Raw genomic sequence first — 17,530 nt, 5'->3', positions numbered from 1 at the left:
CCTTTAGTGGAAGTGGAGGGGAAGAGGAGTCATGAGAGGACACAGCGAAGGAACGATCAGAGAGGTAGGAGACAGTGCTGGCTGTATAACATGGATGATGTGTCACTGTGCTGTGTAATATAATGGTCAGTGCTGGCTGTATAATATGTAGGATGTGTCACTGTGCTGTATAATATAATGGTCAGTGCTGGCTGTATAATATGGATGATTTGTCATAGTGCTGTATAATATGCTGGTCAGTGCTGGCTGTATAATATGGATGATGTGTCGCTGTGCTGTATAATATGGGTGATGTGTCGCTGTGCTGTATAATATGTATGATGTGTCACTGTGCTGTGTAATATAATGGTCAGTGCTGGCTGTATAATATGTAGGATGTGTCACTGTGCTGTATAATATAATGGTCAGTGCTGGCTGTATAATATGGATGATTTGTCATAGTGCTGTATAATATGCTGGTCAGTGCTGGCTGTATAATATGGATGATGTGTCGCTGTGCTGTATAATATGGGTGATGTGTCGCTGTGCTGTATAATATGTATGATGTGTCACAGTGCTGGATAATATGCTGGTCAGTGCTGGCTGTATAATATGTAGGATGTGTCACTGTGCTGTATAATATGGATGATGTGTCGCTGTGCTGTATAATATGGATGATGTGTCGCTGTGCTGTATAATATGGATGATGTGTCACAGTGCTGTATAATATGGGTGATGTGTTCGCTATGCTGTATAATATGGATGATGTGTCGCTGTGCTGTATAATATGGATGATGTGTCGCTGTGCTGTATAATATGGATGATGTGTCGCTGTGCTGTATAATATGGATGATGTGTCACTGTGCTGTATAATATGCTGGTCAGTGCTGTGCTGTATAATATGTAGGATGTGTCACTGTGCTGTATAATATGCTGGTCAGTGCTGGCTGTATAATATGGATGATGTGTCACTGCTGTATAATATGTAGGATGAGTCACTGTGCTGTATAATATGCTGGTCAGTGCTGTGCTGTATAATATGTAGGATGTGTCACTGTGCTGTATAATATGTAGGATGTGTCACTGTGCTGTATAATATGCTGGTCAGTGCTGGCTGTATAATATGGATGATGTGTCACTGTGCTGTATAATATGGATGATGTGTCGCTGTGCTGTATAATATGGATGATGTGTCACTGTGCTGTATAATATGGATGATGTGTCGCTGTGCTGTATAATATGGATGATGTGTCACTGTGCTGTATAATATAATGGTCAGTGCTGGCTGTATAATATGTATGATGTTTCGCTGTGCTGTATAATATGGATGATGTGTCGCTGTGCTGTATAATATGGATGATGTGTCGCTGTGCTGTATAATATGCTGGTCAGTGCCGGCTGTGCTGTATAATATGGATGATGTGTCGCTGTGCTGTATAATATAATGGTCAGTGCTGGCTGTATAATATGTATGATGTGTCACTGTGCTGTATAATATGTAGGATGTGTCACTGTGCTGTATAATATGTAGGATGTGTCACTGTGCTGTATAATATGCTGGTCAGTGCTGGCTGTATAATATGGATGATGTGTCACTGTGCTGTATAATATGCTGGTCAGTGCTGGCTGGATAATATGTAGGATGTGTCACTGTGCTGTATAATATGCTGGTCAGTGCTGGCTGTATAATATGTAGGATGTGTCACTGTGCTGTATAATATGGATGATGTGTCACTGTGCTGTATAATATGGATGATGTGTCGCTGTGCTGTCTAATATGGATGATGTGTCACTGTGCTGTATAATATGGATGATGTGTCGCTGTGCTGTATAATATGGATGATGTGTCGCTGTGCTGTATAATATGGATGATGTGTCACTGTGCTGTATAATATAATGGTCAGTGCTGGCTGTATAATATGGATGATGTGTCACTGCTGTATAATATGTAGGATGAGTCACTGTGCTGTATAATATGCTGGTCAGTGCTGTGCTGTATAATATGTAGGATGTGTCACTGTGCTGTATAATATGTAGGATGTGTCACTGTGCTGTATAATATGCTGGTCAGTGCTGGCTGTATAATATGGGTGATGTGTCGCTGTGCTGTATAATATGGGTGATGTGTCGCTGTGCTGTATAATATGGGTGATGTGTCACTGTGCTGTATAATATGCTGGTCAGTGCTGGCTGTATAATATGGATGATGTGTCACTGTGCTGTATAATATGGGTGATGTGTCGCTGTGCTGTATAATATGGGTGATGTGTCGCTGTGCTGTATAATATGGATGATGTGTCACTGTGCTGTATAATATGGATAATGTGTCACTGTGCTGTATAATATGCTGGTCAGTGCTGGCTGTATAATATGTAGGATGTGTCACTGTGCTGTATAATATAATGGTCAGTGATTGCTGTATAATATGGATAATGTGTCACAGTGCTGTATAATATGGATGATGTGTCACTGTGCTGTATAATATGCTGGTCAGTGCTGGCTGTATAATATGGATGATGTGTCACTGTGCTGTATAATATGGATGATGTGTCGCTGTGCTGTATAATATGGATGATGTGTCACTGTGCTGTATAATATGCTGGTCAGTGCTGGCTGTATAATATGTAGGATGTGTCACTGTGCTGTATAATATAATGGTCAGTGATTGCTGTATAATATGGATAATGTGTCACAGTGCTGTATAATATGGATGATGTGTCACTGTGCTGTATAATATGCTGGTCAGTGCTGGCTGTATAATATGGATGATGTTTCGCTGTGCTGTATAATACGGATGATGTGTCGCTGTGCTGTATTAGTTTTCATAATCTATAAATCTATAGGTTTCTATGTCACCTTCACTTTTCTGGGTAATTCCCTGGATCTCGTTGTAGATGGTTTCTCTGATCATAGTGACGTTACCTTGCTGAAGAGACCCTAGATTGAGATAAATTGTGTTAGGGCTTTTGGATATTGCAATTGTTATATAAATATATTTGTATTTTATGTTTCAGTGTCTATGCGAGCGGCTCGGTGTCCTCAATGCTTCAGTTTGAGTCCCCCTTCCGCTGTCTTTTCCTCCATAATCTTTTCTCCCTGAGCTGTGTTCTTCTCTTTCCTTCTTACTGGTTCATTGATCGTCTTCTGTCCTGTGTGGTTCTCACCAGCAGAGAGCGCTCTCATGGTCCTGCCCTTAGAATTCTTTCCCTGGTCCTTGGGGTTCCGTTCTTCTTGCTACTCTTCCTTCTTTCACTGCCCTTAGGTGTTTTTGGTTTTGTATTCTGGGCTCCTCTGCATCGAGCTCGCCGTCCATTCTGTTATCAGCGACATTTACAGACCCACAGCCTTCCAGAGAAGACCCTTCAGGGTGACTGCACCTTCATCTTCATCAGTGCCAATCTCTGTCTCCTGCCGGATGGCTTGGCACGTTTCAGTAACCTGAGTCACACACAACGTCGCACTTCTGACATCTCCAAGTTCCTGAGTCTTCCTGCAGAGTCAGTACAGACAAGTTGTGAGGACTCGTTGCCGATTTGCAGCACAGAAGATGTCCATCCAATGATTGAGTCACCAAATAAGAAAGAGAAGAGTAACCATGGAGAAGGAGATTTCCCTTTTGAAGTTTCCCTGGTTTTCCCCCAAAATGCAGATTTTTTATGCCTGCAGGAAGTGTTTGATGGACGTGCGTCTCGTAAACTGCGTCGTTTCCTTGCTCCTTCCTTTCCCCATATTTTGTATGATGTTGGACCTTCAGGACCTCACAGCGGTGGCTTCAAGTTCTTTAACAGTGGATTGTTCCTGGCCAGTCGACACCCACTCATTAATGCCAAGTACTATTTCTATCCCAATGCACGTGGGGAGGATGCTCTGGCTTCCAAAGGACTGCTCTGTGTCAAGGTACAGTGGCCTCTAAGTAAGTGTGTACGTATGTGTGGGGCATGGCCGCAAGAAAAGGGGGCGTGTCTTTAAGACGTGCCCTTCTTTCTTCACCCCTGGGGGCGCTCCTGGCACTTATGGACATGCTGGGCTGCCCCCAAGCTCTCCCCTCTCTGTGAATAAATGGCAGTCGTGTAGTATTCACCGGCAGTGTTTGCTACACCGCAATTCTCCCTACCCGCGGGACACTGCGGCCCCACTGTTTTAGTGGGGTGCCACCAAAAGGGGCAGGGTGTATTCTGCCCTTTTCAAATCAGGCAGGGCGTGGCGCCCTGCTAAAACAGCCTAGCGGGAGCGCTATATATATATATATATATATATATATATATATATATATGCGCACACACACACACATTTATATATATATTGTGACCCAGTTAGGTTAGGGGGTCCCTCTCCTGGGTAGAGGACTCCTTCCTTTCACACACAGCAGCTGGGAAACAGTACGCCAGACTGGATTCGAGTACAAGCTGGTCGGCGCCAGTCTTTATTGTACAATGTCAGAAACAAACATAAAGAAAACATAAACGTAAATCCTAGCCCTGTCGGGGCACTAACTTCACAGGTAGTTCCCTCACTACCAGAACCTGGCAGGGCCTAATGCCCTCACCAGCAACAAGGGCACAGCACAACACTTACAGTTAGGTTTTCAAGTGTCTCTGAGCAAACTCCCTGTCTGCTCTCCCAGGTGAGACAATCAGCCCTCAACACACTAGGCTTATATTGGCCACTCTCAGGTGGAAAACTAACAACCTGTTACCAGGCTGCGAGAACCAAAACCTGGAGTGGCCGTGGGTGGAGCCCTCCCTCTCCTCTCACCCACAACCCCCAGGTCCCAAACCGGCTTTTTAAAAAGCCGAGACTCAAGCCTGCTACACTGCAGACTTTCTCCTGGAGGTTTAAAACACATAAGACAGGATCTGGGACAAATGTACCTGCCACAGACCACTTTACCAATGATCCTATCACAATATATATATTTCTACTTCAGGGTCCATAGGGTATCCACAGGATACCTTGGGGTATAGGCGATGGCGGCAGACATCCAGGCACCACAGAGTTAAATTCTCAGCCTCCCAGGATGCACTGGGGTCTCTCTCCTATACCCCGCCCCCGAGCCTCAGGCCACTCAGCTTTCGTTGGTGCCTGGCCGGACCAGTCGCACCGTACAGAGGGGGGTCTTTTCAAGGCCCCTGAAGATTTCTTCGCAGCTGTGGCTGCACAACTAGAGTGCTCCAGCATAGGACAGTCAGTATTGACGTCCATGCTGTCACTCCTACACCCCGCCAGTACCAGAACGCCGGTACCGATCCGGGGATGCTGGTTGGTAGCTGGGGTCACAGCTAGCGGTGAGCGCGGCTACCTGGATTGTGGCCGGATGCACAGGGGACAAGGTAAGCGGCGGGGTCCCGCGGTGGGCACCCGCCGGTAACACAGTCCTTTTTGGTCCCCAGGCAGGGGGCTCCCTGGGGACCGGCTGCGCGTGGGGCCAGGTACTGATCCTGCGCCTTCCACTAGACCACCAGGGACAGCGGACCGCAGCATGTGCGGTACAGCGCGGCGTCCCAGGGGTTAATAGCAGGCCAGGGGAGAACGCCTTCCCTGTCTCACAGCCGGCGTCTCCCCCGCTGCACAGTGCCATTCCACAGCGGTCTGAGCGGGCTGTGTCAGCACTCCTCCCCGGGCCCGCCTCCTCTCTGCTCCTCGGTGGCCATTTTGTCACTACATGTGCTGGGAATGACAAACGCTGCTGGAAGCTGTTACAGGTGCCATTGCGGTCCGGGTCCCCCGCATACCTCTCCTTCAATTAAGGTCAGTGTATGCAGCACTGTTTCCTACCAGGCTCTGGTCTGTGTAGTTGATCGCAGTGCTTGTAATGCAGGATGTTATCTGTGCATTGTATGTGACTTGAATGCTAGCGCTGTTTGCCTGTACTTTCATTTCTAACTGTCAGCCTTTTCCTATCCCTGTTCTTCTGCTACAGCCCTTGCGGTGCGGTGTTGCAGGGTGTTTATTACCTCACAGTAATCGTGGTTTTTCTGTGTGGGAGGTCACATACGCTCCGTTCACAATCCTCATGTCTGAAAGTGAACGAGGATATCCTCTTCCAGCTATAATGTACTGATATCATGTGCAGTTAGCGGAGGGATATGTAGACGCTGAGGGTTTATGGAGGGCATGTTGTATTATATATCATGCCCCATTTCTGTCACTGTGCCTGCACAAAAAGGGACCGCCCTCGGCTGGCTAAGATGCTTACAACCCTTGTGGGCAACGCTCCCTACGTTTCCCCATAGGGGTTATCGCAGCGAATGGTGGTCTCATCACATGCAGGGGTCCCTGGGCAGTTGATGGTACCCCAGTGTATCCTGTTTTTCGCCCCCCCAGGTCTCGCTGGAGCCTGTGTGGGTGAATTTATTGTCCAAATGGTATAGCACCTCATGGACGTTTTACAGGGGGAGTCACCATTTCGGCCTTCTAAACTGCCTTTCGGGTCTCAGACGGGTAAGGACATGACGTCTGATGACGGTGACATTATTGACTTTTTCAGACACGAGCCCCTTAGTGCAAAGGAGGCGTAGTCTGGGTCTAAAGTCTATATACCTGGCCTTATACGGGCAGTCCGTGCGGCTTTGGTTATTACATATCCCCCGTGGCTAAATTCAACTATGCCTTCTTTAAGGATAAGGGTGTTGCCACTGTAATTCCTCTATCTGGTCAGGTGGATCATTTAGAGGAGGCGTGGAAAATCCGGGTAAGCGGTTCCAGCCTCAAAAACGGTTGACCTTTTGCATACCCTTTGCGGATAATTATTTTTCCGAATGGGAGTTACCGTTACGGGTAGATTCTCATGTTACACGCCTAGTGAGGAGTGTTACGTGGCCCATGCCCTCCAGGTCCTCCTTGAAGGAGGTTACACATTGCAAGGTGCAAATATATCTAAAATCAATTATTCCCTTGCTGGAGGGGCTTCCAGGCCGGCAATGGCCGTGTGCTGGGGGGCCAGAGCCATGGAGCGCTGGGTAGGTAACTGGATCTCTGCACACTGACTCTCCAGCAGAGCCGGTGGATATTGGCAAATTCTCAGAGACTTAGCCACGTTCATAATGAGACAGTCTTACATATAGCCTACTTCTTTCCAGAATCTCCTCGGCAGCAGTAGCGGCTCGGCAGCAGTAGCGGCTCGCCGCTCCCTGTGGTTGCGCTCTTGGAAAGCGGACGCAGATTCCATTTGGAATGCTGTGCCTTTTACGGGACAGGTCCTGTTTGGCTCTAATCTGGACACAATTGTGGCCCCGCAGGCAGCAGCTACGTCTGCCTGTCTGCCATCGGCTACAGTCCCATCGGGGTCTGGGGTTTTGTCTTTTCGGCCCTGTGAGGCCAGCGTAAGTCTAAAATATAGCTTTCCAAGACAGTCAGTAGCCAGGAAATCTGCTCAGCCATAAGAACAGGCTTGGATTACAAGACGTCCTACTCCCAAGTTGGACTATAAGCCTTCAGCCTCACGGGACGGGCCTCCTCTCGTGGGACCCCAGAGTTGGAGGCCGGCTTGTCCAGTTCGCCCAGTGCTGGTGTCTGAACTCCATGGACACTGGGGTAAGAGAAGTATTTTCTTGAATGTATGTCCTCTCCTCCCGGTAAAAGCCTCCCAGACGGTTTTTCATTACAGGTCTTCTGTCAATTCAAGACAAGGCCCTGTAATTTTTGAGGGTGTTACACTCTATGCTCCAGGCAGGAGTTATAGTACCTATTCCGTTGCCCCAAAGGGGAACGAGGTATTACTCCATCCTCTTTCTGGTACGGAAACCCAATGGGTCTTACCTGGCCATCCTCAACCTCGAATCCTTCAACAAATTCTTAAAGGTTCCTTGGTTCAGGAGGGGGACCCTGCATTCCATCATTCAATGGGGCCTGGGAATTTTGTGGTGTCGTTCAATATATTCAGGGTGACTACCTGAATGTCCCTATTTTCTTCGAACACCAGTGTTTTTCCTCAGGTTTGCAGTGGTCGATAAGCATTTCCAGTTTTACCAGGGTCATGGCAGTTATGGCAGCCCAGATGCAGGGGTTCCGCTTGTTACCCAATCCGGGCGACCTCCTGGTGTTACCAGAGTCTCCAGAGATACTTCAGTGCCATCTGCAACGGACAATATCTGTGTTGCTACGTTAGGGCTGACTAATACACTGGAAATGGTCCTCTCTGATTCTTCACAGAGGATACTCCTTATCCCAACATCTGAGGATCTTTGTGATTGAGGAAAAGATCTCTGCATTACAGGCAAAGGTACGCAGTTGCCTGCAGAGTCGCCGAGTGTCTATTCACTCGGCAAAGTGGTTCCTGGGTTCCAGGGTGTCGCTGCTCGACATGGTGGAGAGTACCCAGTGTCACTCTAGAAAAATTGATCCTCTCCGGATGGGGTGGGTTGTCCCATAGGATAAAGTCAATTGTGCTTTCCCCGAAGGTTTGTCTTTCTCTGGCCTGGTGGCTGCGGAACGCTTACCTAAACAAGGGGCACCCCCTTTGGGATTGCGCACCGGGTCCTTCTGACAATGGCCGCCAGTATCCGTGGCTGGGAAGCAGTGATGGGTCCACACTTGTTCAAGGGCAGGTGGACACCAGTAGTTTTTGCGCTTCCCATAAACATCTGAGAACTCTGAGCAGTATTCACGGTTCTCCAGCATGCAGGACAGGTCCTCCACGGAAATAACGTGCAGGTACGGTCTGACGCCATCATGATGGCTTATGTAAACCACCTAGGTGGTTCCCGAAGTCGGGCCACACTAACAGTGGTGTCCCGAATTCTGGTTTGGGTGGAAGGCTATATCCCTGCCGTCATCGGCAGTGTTCATTCAGAAATCCTCAGATAGAAAGCAGGCTTTCCCAGCCATCAGGACGTGCATTCAGGGAAATGTCCTCTTCATCAGGAGGTGTTCAATCTTCTGGTGAACAAGTGGAGCCTTTCAGAGATGAGACTCTTATGGTAGACGTATGTTGGTCCAGTGGACCTTCTAAGTTGTGTACCTCGTCCCTCCGTTATCCCTTCTTCCAGTAATAGCAAGAAGGAGGCGCGCTCCTGCTGATAGCTCGTGCGTGGGCCAGACGGCACTATTACTCAGATCTTTGGAGTGTTTCAGTTAACACTCCGAAGCTGTTACCTCTACGACCAGACCTGTTGTCTCAGGATCCTGGCTGATACCCAGACCTGGATTGTCTGTCCTTGCCGGTGTGGCGGTGGAGACTGCCCTTTTAAGGTCTAGGAGTTTTTCCAGCTCTATAGTTAACAGGGCCTATGTCCATGCAAAGAGCTTAGAAGATTTTATCTGCAAGAATTTACCATCAGGTATGGCATACTTTCTTTCAGTTGTGTCGCCCTACAGGCTCTGCTCCTCGGGTATTCCGGATATCCAGAGTGTTGGCTTTCCTACAGGTGGGCTTAGATAACGGTCTTCGCCTTGCTTACCTGACGGTGCAGGTTTCTGCCCTGTTGGTTTCATCGTAGGATTGCTACTCTTCCTGATGTCCGCACCTTTGTGCAGGGTATACATTATTTTCAGCATCCCTTTGTTCCTCCTGTGGCTCCTTGGGATTTGGCTGTGGTCTTTAGGGCTCTCTGAGGACCGCCATTTGATCCACTGGGCTCAGTGGACTTCAAATGGTTTATGGCTAGGAATGTATTCCTTCTGGCCATTGATTTGGCCGGTAGGATCTCAGAATGGGGGGCTCTGTCATATAGACCTCCCTCTTTCTCATCTTTCCTAGGAACAGGGCAGTGCTTCGCACTTGCCCTGGTTTTGTACCTATGGTGGTGTCTAGTTTCCACATCAATGAGGAAATTATAGTACCTGCCTTTACTTCCCCAGTCCTTTCTGCTGGTGAGGCCTCTTTGGATGTGGTACGGGCTCTAAGAATTTAAGTTGACCGTACCAGTCCATTTAAGAAATCAGACTCTCTGTTTTGTCCTTTCTGGTTTCCATAAAATGGGTTGGCCTGCCACTGCGCTAGCTTTGGCAGGATGGATTCACAGGTCTTCCTGTTCCATCCTCTTTTAAAGCTCTTCCACTAGGTTTGTGGTTCCTTCGTGGGCAGCTCGATGTGGCGCTTCAGTGGTTCAGCGGTGATTGGCAGCCACGTGGTCATCTGTCCATATTTTTGTAAGGTATTATGTTTTTCATACCTTCGCCTCTCAGGATGCTTCCTTCGGGCGGCGGATTCTCCTTACAGCACAGGAGCGTCCCCACCTTTAAAGGATACTGCTATGGACCCTGAAGTAGAAAATATGAGATATGGTAAGACCTTACCTTTGTTATCTCTATTTCTACGAAGTCCATAGGGTTCCACAGGACTCCCGCGTTGTCGCACCTGTACTGCAGATGGGCTTTGATCTGGTCACCGGTTTCTCCATCTCCTTCTGGTGAGAATGTGATTCTTGTGTGTTCCAGACTTTCTTCTCTCTCTTTTTTGCTCCTGCTCCGGCCTATGGCTTGTTACGAAACTGAGTGGCCTGAGGCTCGGGGGCGGGGTATAGGAGAGGGACCCCAGTGCATCCTGGGAGGCTGAGAATTTAACTCTGTGGTGCCTGGATGTCTGCCGCCATCGCCTATACCCCAAGGTATCCTGTGGAACCCTATGGACTTCGTAGAAATAGAGATAACAAAGGTAAGGTCTTACCATATCTCATATTATATATATACACACACACACACACACACACACACACACACACACACACACACACACAACAAATCCAACAAGAACTGGCACTCAGAGGGTTTTCAGCAAAAAAAAACACATATATTTTCACAGGTCGACGTTTCAAGGCCGCAGCCCCGTCATCAGGACCTCATCATCACAGACATGGTTATGTTGATGACCGTGATGATGAGGTCCTGATGACGGGGCTGCGGCCTTGAAACGTCGACCTGTGACAATATATGTATGTATATGTGTGTGTATATATACATACATACATTATATCTAGTGTTCGCTCTAGCTAGAGAGGGCACCAATACACCAGTACACCAGTCAGTACACTAATACACCAATACACCAGTCAGTTCACTAATACACCAATACACCAGTACACCAATACACCAATACACCAGTCAGTTCACTAATACACCAATACACCAGTACACCAGTCAGTTCACTAATACACCAATACACCAGTACACCAATACACCAGTCAGTACACTAATACACCAATACACCAGTCAGTTCACTAATACACCAATACACCAGTCAGTACACCAATACACCAATACACCAGTCAGTTCACTAATACACCAATACACCAATACACCAATACACCAGTCAGTTCACTAATACACCAATACACCAGTCAGTACACCAATACACCAATACACCAGTCAGTACACCAATACACCAATACACCAGTCAGTACACCAATACACCAGTCAGTTCACTAATACACCAATACACCAGTCAGTACACCAATACACCAGTCAGTACACTAATACACCAATACACCAGTCAGTTCACTAATACACCAATACACCAGTCAGTTCACTAATACACCAGTCAGTACACCAATACACCAATACACCAGTCAGTTCACTAATACACCAATACACCAGTCAGTACACCAATACACCAATACACCAGTCAGTACACTAATACACCAATACACCAGTCAGTACACCAATACACCAGTAAGTACACTAATACACCAATACACCAGTCAGTTCACTAATACACCAATACACCAGTCAGTACACCAATACACCAGTCAGTACACCAATACACCAATACACCAGTCAGTTCACTAATACACCAATACACCAGTCAGTTCACTAATACACCAATACACCAGTCAGTACACCAATACACCAATACACCAGTCAGTACACTAATACACCAATACACCAGTCAGTACACTAATACACCAATACACCAGTCAGTACACCAATACACCAGTCAGTACACTAATACACCAATACACCAGTCAGTACACCAATACACCTGTACACCAATACACCAGTCAGTACACTAATACACCAATACACCAGTCAGTACACTAATACACCAATACACCAGTCAGTACACTAATACACCAATACACCAGTCAGTACACCAATACACCAGTCAGTACACTAATACACCAATACACCAGTCAGTACACTAATACACCAATACACCAGTCAGTACACTAATACACCAATACACCAGTCAGTACACTAATACACCAATACACCAGTCAGTACACTAATACACCAATACACCAGTCAGTACACTAATACACCAATACACCAGTCAGTACACTAATACACCAATACACCAGTCAGTACACTAATACACCAATACACCAGTCAGTACACTAATACACCAATACACCAGTCAGTACACCAGTACACCAATACACCAGTCAGTACACCAGTACACCAATACACCAGTCAGTACACCAGTACACCAATACACCAGTCAGTACACCAGTACACCAATACACCAGTCAGTACACCAGTACACCAATACACCAGTCAGTACACCAGTACACCAATACACCAGTCAGTACACCAATACACCAGTCAGTACACCAATACACCAGTCAGTACACTAATACACCAATACACCAGTCAGTACACCAATACACCAGTCAGTACACCAATACACCAGTCAGTACACCAGTACAGTGTTGAATTGTTTGCTGCAGGATCAACTTGTTTTTACTTGACACAACTTGGCCAGACAGAAATTAAGCCGTCATCGGTACAGGCTGCACGCGGTTTACTTGATGGTCCCTATCTGCTGACACCGCTGTCTGGGATCCTGCAGTAATGGGTCCTGATGATTCAGAATCTGGCTCCCTGAGCAAGGAAGGGATATGTTATGGCGATGTTTGGCAATGCATTAGGGTGAACAATATTCTTGATTAAATGTGCAATCCTAATTGTTCAGATTTTTTATATATAGCGGTGTTCTCCCCAGGTTGTTTTCTGCGGGCGCATCTCCCGGCACTTTCCCCCGCTGTGGAACGCTGGCCTCTGAAGTAACCGGAGGCTAAAGATGCCTCCTTTCGCTTCAGAGCCAGCGTTCCCAATGATGCACTGCGCTGGTGACGTCATGACCCGCGACGTGAGGAGCCTGCTCCGCGCGCCTGCTGGATCTAGTTAGATCCAGTCAACGTGAGGCAGCGGTAGCAGCGAGCGGGCGAGTGGCCAGCAAGTAAAGGTGAGGGCTGGGGCCAGGACCAGTCTGGGGGCACTGCATAAGGGACACTATTAAACCTGGGGGCACTGCATAAGGGACCAGTCTGGGGGCACTACATAGGGGACCAGTCTGGGGGCGCTACTTATGCCTGGGGGCACTGCATAAGGGCAAAGTTAAACTACAGGGGGCAATACATAAAGGGGAAAACTACAGGGGGCACTGTGTAAAGGGCACAGATACAGGGGGGCACTGCATAATGGGCACTTGTGACTGAGAGCCGGTGGGGGAGCAGCCTGAGACATGTCGGGCTGGATTGGTAAGGGAGATACCCCTTTTCCTGGCGCGCATAATTGCGAGGCCCCCACCCGGCTAATTGTGGATGCCACCCGGCTGGAAAACATATCTGGGGAGAACACTGTATAGGACCGTATTCAATTTAGGTGTGAAAAGTTGAAATTGGCGATAAATTATCGCCAATGATGTAATTTTCGCATGTTTCCCTGTATTCAATTTCAAAGACTTTTCGGCGGTGCGAAAAGTCTTTGAAAAAAAACAGGGATAAGTTTTCATCATGTTTTACAAGGCAAAAAAAAGTGCAGGATTGGGGTTTAGGGGTGCAGGCTTAAAAAGAATAGCCTGCACCCCTGGGAATGTCATTTAAAAGTTAAAAAAAAACAAAAAAAACGGGATACCCCAAAAAATTAACTGTAATTTTTTGGGGAAAAACAAAAAAAAAATAGGGAACACACTTCTAACATAGCCAAATTAAATTCAAAGGGGTTCCCAAATATGCGGCAGGTGTTTTCTTCATTGCGGGATTAGCGGCAGGTGCATTTTTGCCGAAGTTTTAAAAATCATTTTAGGGACTTAAAAAAATGCTTACCCCCATTTTCATGTACCCCAAATTTGATAGATTTTTTTTTTTGTAAAAATAACTATTCCTAAATACTATTCTTCACCCCTTCTTCATAGCCGCAAATATGCACCTGCCGCGGCTATTAGAAACCCTGACTTCCTCATAATTGCATATCAGGTACTCGTTAGTTAAGCATATATCACCTGTATTCATTTAATGCAGATAGTTTTGCAATACACTACGTGTCTACAAGTATATTTTATTGTACACCAAAATATCTCATATATACTCACTAGTCCCTGTCAGTCAGTCCCTCAAACCGACATCTTTGTTTTCTCTACCGTTATTATATTTACGAAAAAGGCAAGTAAGTAGTGCGTTTCACAGTCCCTTTATAGACGCTTCTGCATAAAATGTCTACTTTCTCCTTAAAAAATGAATTAACAAGAAGAAAAATTCCAGAAAACCTGGGTATTTTCCCTAATACTGAATAGAAGGTACTCAACATATAAACTGGGAAGATGATCTGTATAGACTAAGGTCCATACTGCAGAGAAGAACCAGAGTGTCCTGGGACATCACTACATTAGAGAGCTACTAAAAAAAAAAATTTGCACCAAGTGGACTAAAGCTGACCACACATCTAAAGATTATATATCTAACCAGCCAACTAGTTGATTGGTTGGAATGAAAATCTGGTAAGATATGAAAGCAAATGACAATCAGCAATTTACTCCCAAATGCTGGAATATGGACAAAAACTGTTGTTTCTTAAATGTTTGATCTAAACAATTTGTTCAAACTTGTCTGACGGCCATTTTCATGTTTTCTGGCATTTAGGAGCAAATTGATGATCATCATTTACTCCTATACGTTACCAGATTTTTATTCCAACCAATCAACTAGTTGGCTGGCTGGACAGATAATCTTTAGATGTGTGGCCAGCTTTAGGCCAAAAATCTTTCCAGCATTCAAACTACCTATGGACAATTTGACAAAAGACCATCTTATGTGTGAGAGAAATCGAGGGCCTGGGACAAGGACATTTCCTTCCAGCAGACCTTTGAAAAATGCAAAAAGGATTTAGAATTGGAAACTTCCGAATCAGATGTCATCGAAAGAAAAAATTATACAATTAATAGATATAGAAGGGTTTTCCAAAGAGGCAACATCTTCAAATGGAGCAGACCACTACTGAGAGAGAGGGAAAGGGGCCACAGTTAAGTTACAGGTGCAATCAGAAAAATGAGGTAGGAACAAACACATTTACAGAGGAGAAAATCCTATCAGAACTCTCAAAACTGAAAGTGGATAAATCAATGGCGCCAGATGGGATACATCCAAGGATACTAAGAGAGCTTAAAGGGGTGCTGGTAACACCATTAACATAATTATTTAACCAGTCACTAGCTACTGGAGTAATTCCAGAGGACTGGAAAAGAGCAAATGTTGTCCCACTGCACAAAAGTGGAAGCAAGGAAGAGGCAACTAACTACCGACCAGTGACCTGACATCAGTAGTGGAGAAATTGATGGAAACACTCTTAAAAGAAAGAGTCGTAGATTATCTCAAATCCAACAATTTGCAGGATCCCAAACAGCATGGATTTACTGGGGGGAGATCATGTCAAACAAATCTTATTGAATTCTTTGACTGGGCGACTAAGGAAATAGATAAAGGGGGGGGGGCATAGATATAGCTTATTTAGACTATAGTAAGGCTTTTGACACTGTTCCACATCGCAGACTGATAAATAAACTGGAAAGCATGGGATTAGATACAAAGATAGTTGAATGGATAAGATCATGGCTGCAGGATAGGAAACAGAGAGTTGTAGTAAACGGAGTGCAGTCTCCAGTGGGAAATGTTACCAGGGATCTGTACTTGGACCAGTGCTTTTTAATATCTTTATTTGTGGCATTGCAAATGGTATTGAAGGGAAACTATGCCTTTCTGCAGATGACACAAAGGTATGCAACAGGGTAGACACACCAGGAGGGGTAAAACCAATGATTGTTGATCTAGGTAGACTAGAAGAATGGTCAAGAACGTGGCAACTACAGTTTAATGCCAAAAAATGCAAGATCACGCACTTGGGTCTCAAAAATCCAAAAGCTAAATATAGTATTAAATGGCTCTATACTGGAAAGTACTGAAGAGGAAAGGGATCTAGGAGTCACTATTTCAGGTGACTTAAAGGCAAGCAAACATTGTAACAAAGCAATGAGGCCAGTCAGATGCTTGGTTGCATAGGGAGAGGAATCTGTAGCTGAAAGAAAGAAGTGATAATATCACTGTATAGGTCATTGGTACGTCCCCATCTCGAATACTGTGTTCAATTCTGGAGGCCATATCTCCAGAAGGATATTAATTAGGGGTGAGCGGGTTCGGTTTTACTCGGTTTTACTCGGTTCTTATCGCCACTTAACCGCAATTTTGGCTCGATTTCATTCGCTACCCAAAACACGTGTTCGGTGATAGCCAATAAAAAGATCCGAGTAAAACCGAACCCGCTCACCCCTAATATTAATACATTAGAGACTGTACAAAGAAGGACAACTAAAATGGTGCAAGGTCTACACCACAAAACTTATCAGGAAAGACTAAAAGATCATAATATGTATAGTTTGGAGCATAGAAGGGAAAGAGGGGACATGATAGAAACATTCAAATATATAAAGAGTTTTAACGTAAAGGAAGGAGACATTCTTCAAAGAAAGAGAAGTATTAGAACAAGAGGACATGTTCTAAAACTGGAGGGTGGTAGGTTCAGGGGAAATGTGAGGAAAAATTGCTTCACAGAAAGGGTAGTGGACAAGTGGAATAGCCCCCATCAGAGGTGGTAGAGGATAAGACAGGAGAGCAATTTAAACATGCATGGGATAGACATAAGGATATCCTTCAGAAGAAGTAAGGATCAATAAGGGTTGATGTAATAATATGTTTAAAAATGGGGCAGACTAGATGGGCCAAGTGGTTCTTATCTGCCGTCAAATTCTATGTTTCTATGTTTCAAGACTATCTTTCCAGAAACCACTAGAAACATAAACGCCATCTGAGGCAGAATCTTCGGGCGAAGAAGATTTTTTTGATACCAGTACTGTTGGGAAACACTGTAATCTGGCCTTCGGAGATGTATGTAAAGAAAGCATCACACCAACTGGGAGATGAGAACTGCTATAGGAGTAGCGTTCCCGCTAGGCTGTTTTAGCGGGGCGCGGCGCCCTGCCCTCTTTCTGGAAGGCAAAAAGCGACCTGCCCTAACAGCCTGCGGGAACTGTCTTCACCTGCGGGTCGCAGTGTCCCGCGGGTGAAGAAATGTGCGGTGACCCGGTCACCGCCGAAAAATAGACGCCAGGCGCATGCGCCCGGCATCTATTCTCCCTGTCTGCAGGGCTTGGGGGCTGCCCAGCGTGTCCGTAAGTGCCGGGCACGCCCCCAAGAGTGATGAAAAGGGGACGCGTCTTATAGACACGCCCCCTTTTTGATGACCACGCCCCTTCTCTGTCCCGCGCGCGCACAAACGTGCCCTCTCTAGCTCCGGCGCCCTGCCTCGCGCCAGAGCTAGAGTGGACACTATAGGAGGATTTTTT

General features: G+C 46.0%; 1 protein-coding gene across 1 annotated transcript in view; it reads left to right on the top strand.

Moving 5' to 3' along the window:
- Nucleotides 1-17,530, top strand: part of LOC148454220 (sphingomyelin phosphodiesterase 5-like) — a 124,700-nt gene that overhangs the window by 21,240 nt on the left and 85,930 nt on the right. The window contains exon 2 of the mRNA XM_088461187.1: nt 2,994-3,876. Coding sequence (XP_088317313.1) covers nt 3,022-3,876 — 855 coding nt within the window. The 5' untranslated portion in view covers nt 2,994-3,021. The remainder of the gene's footprint in view (nt 1-2,993; nt 3,877-17,530) is intronic.

This window comes from Taudactylus pleione, unplaced genomic scaffold, assembly GCF_031769625.1.
Source record: "Taudactylus pleione unplaced genomic scaffold, aTauple2 ptg001026l, whole genome shotgun sequence".
NCBI lineage: Eukaryota > Metazoa > Chordata > Amphibia > Anura > Myobatrachidae > Taudactylus > Taudactylus pleione.
The sequence above is the reverse complement of the archived record's forward strand: the minus strand, read 5'-3'. Positions and strand labels throughout refer to the sequence as shown.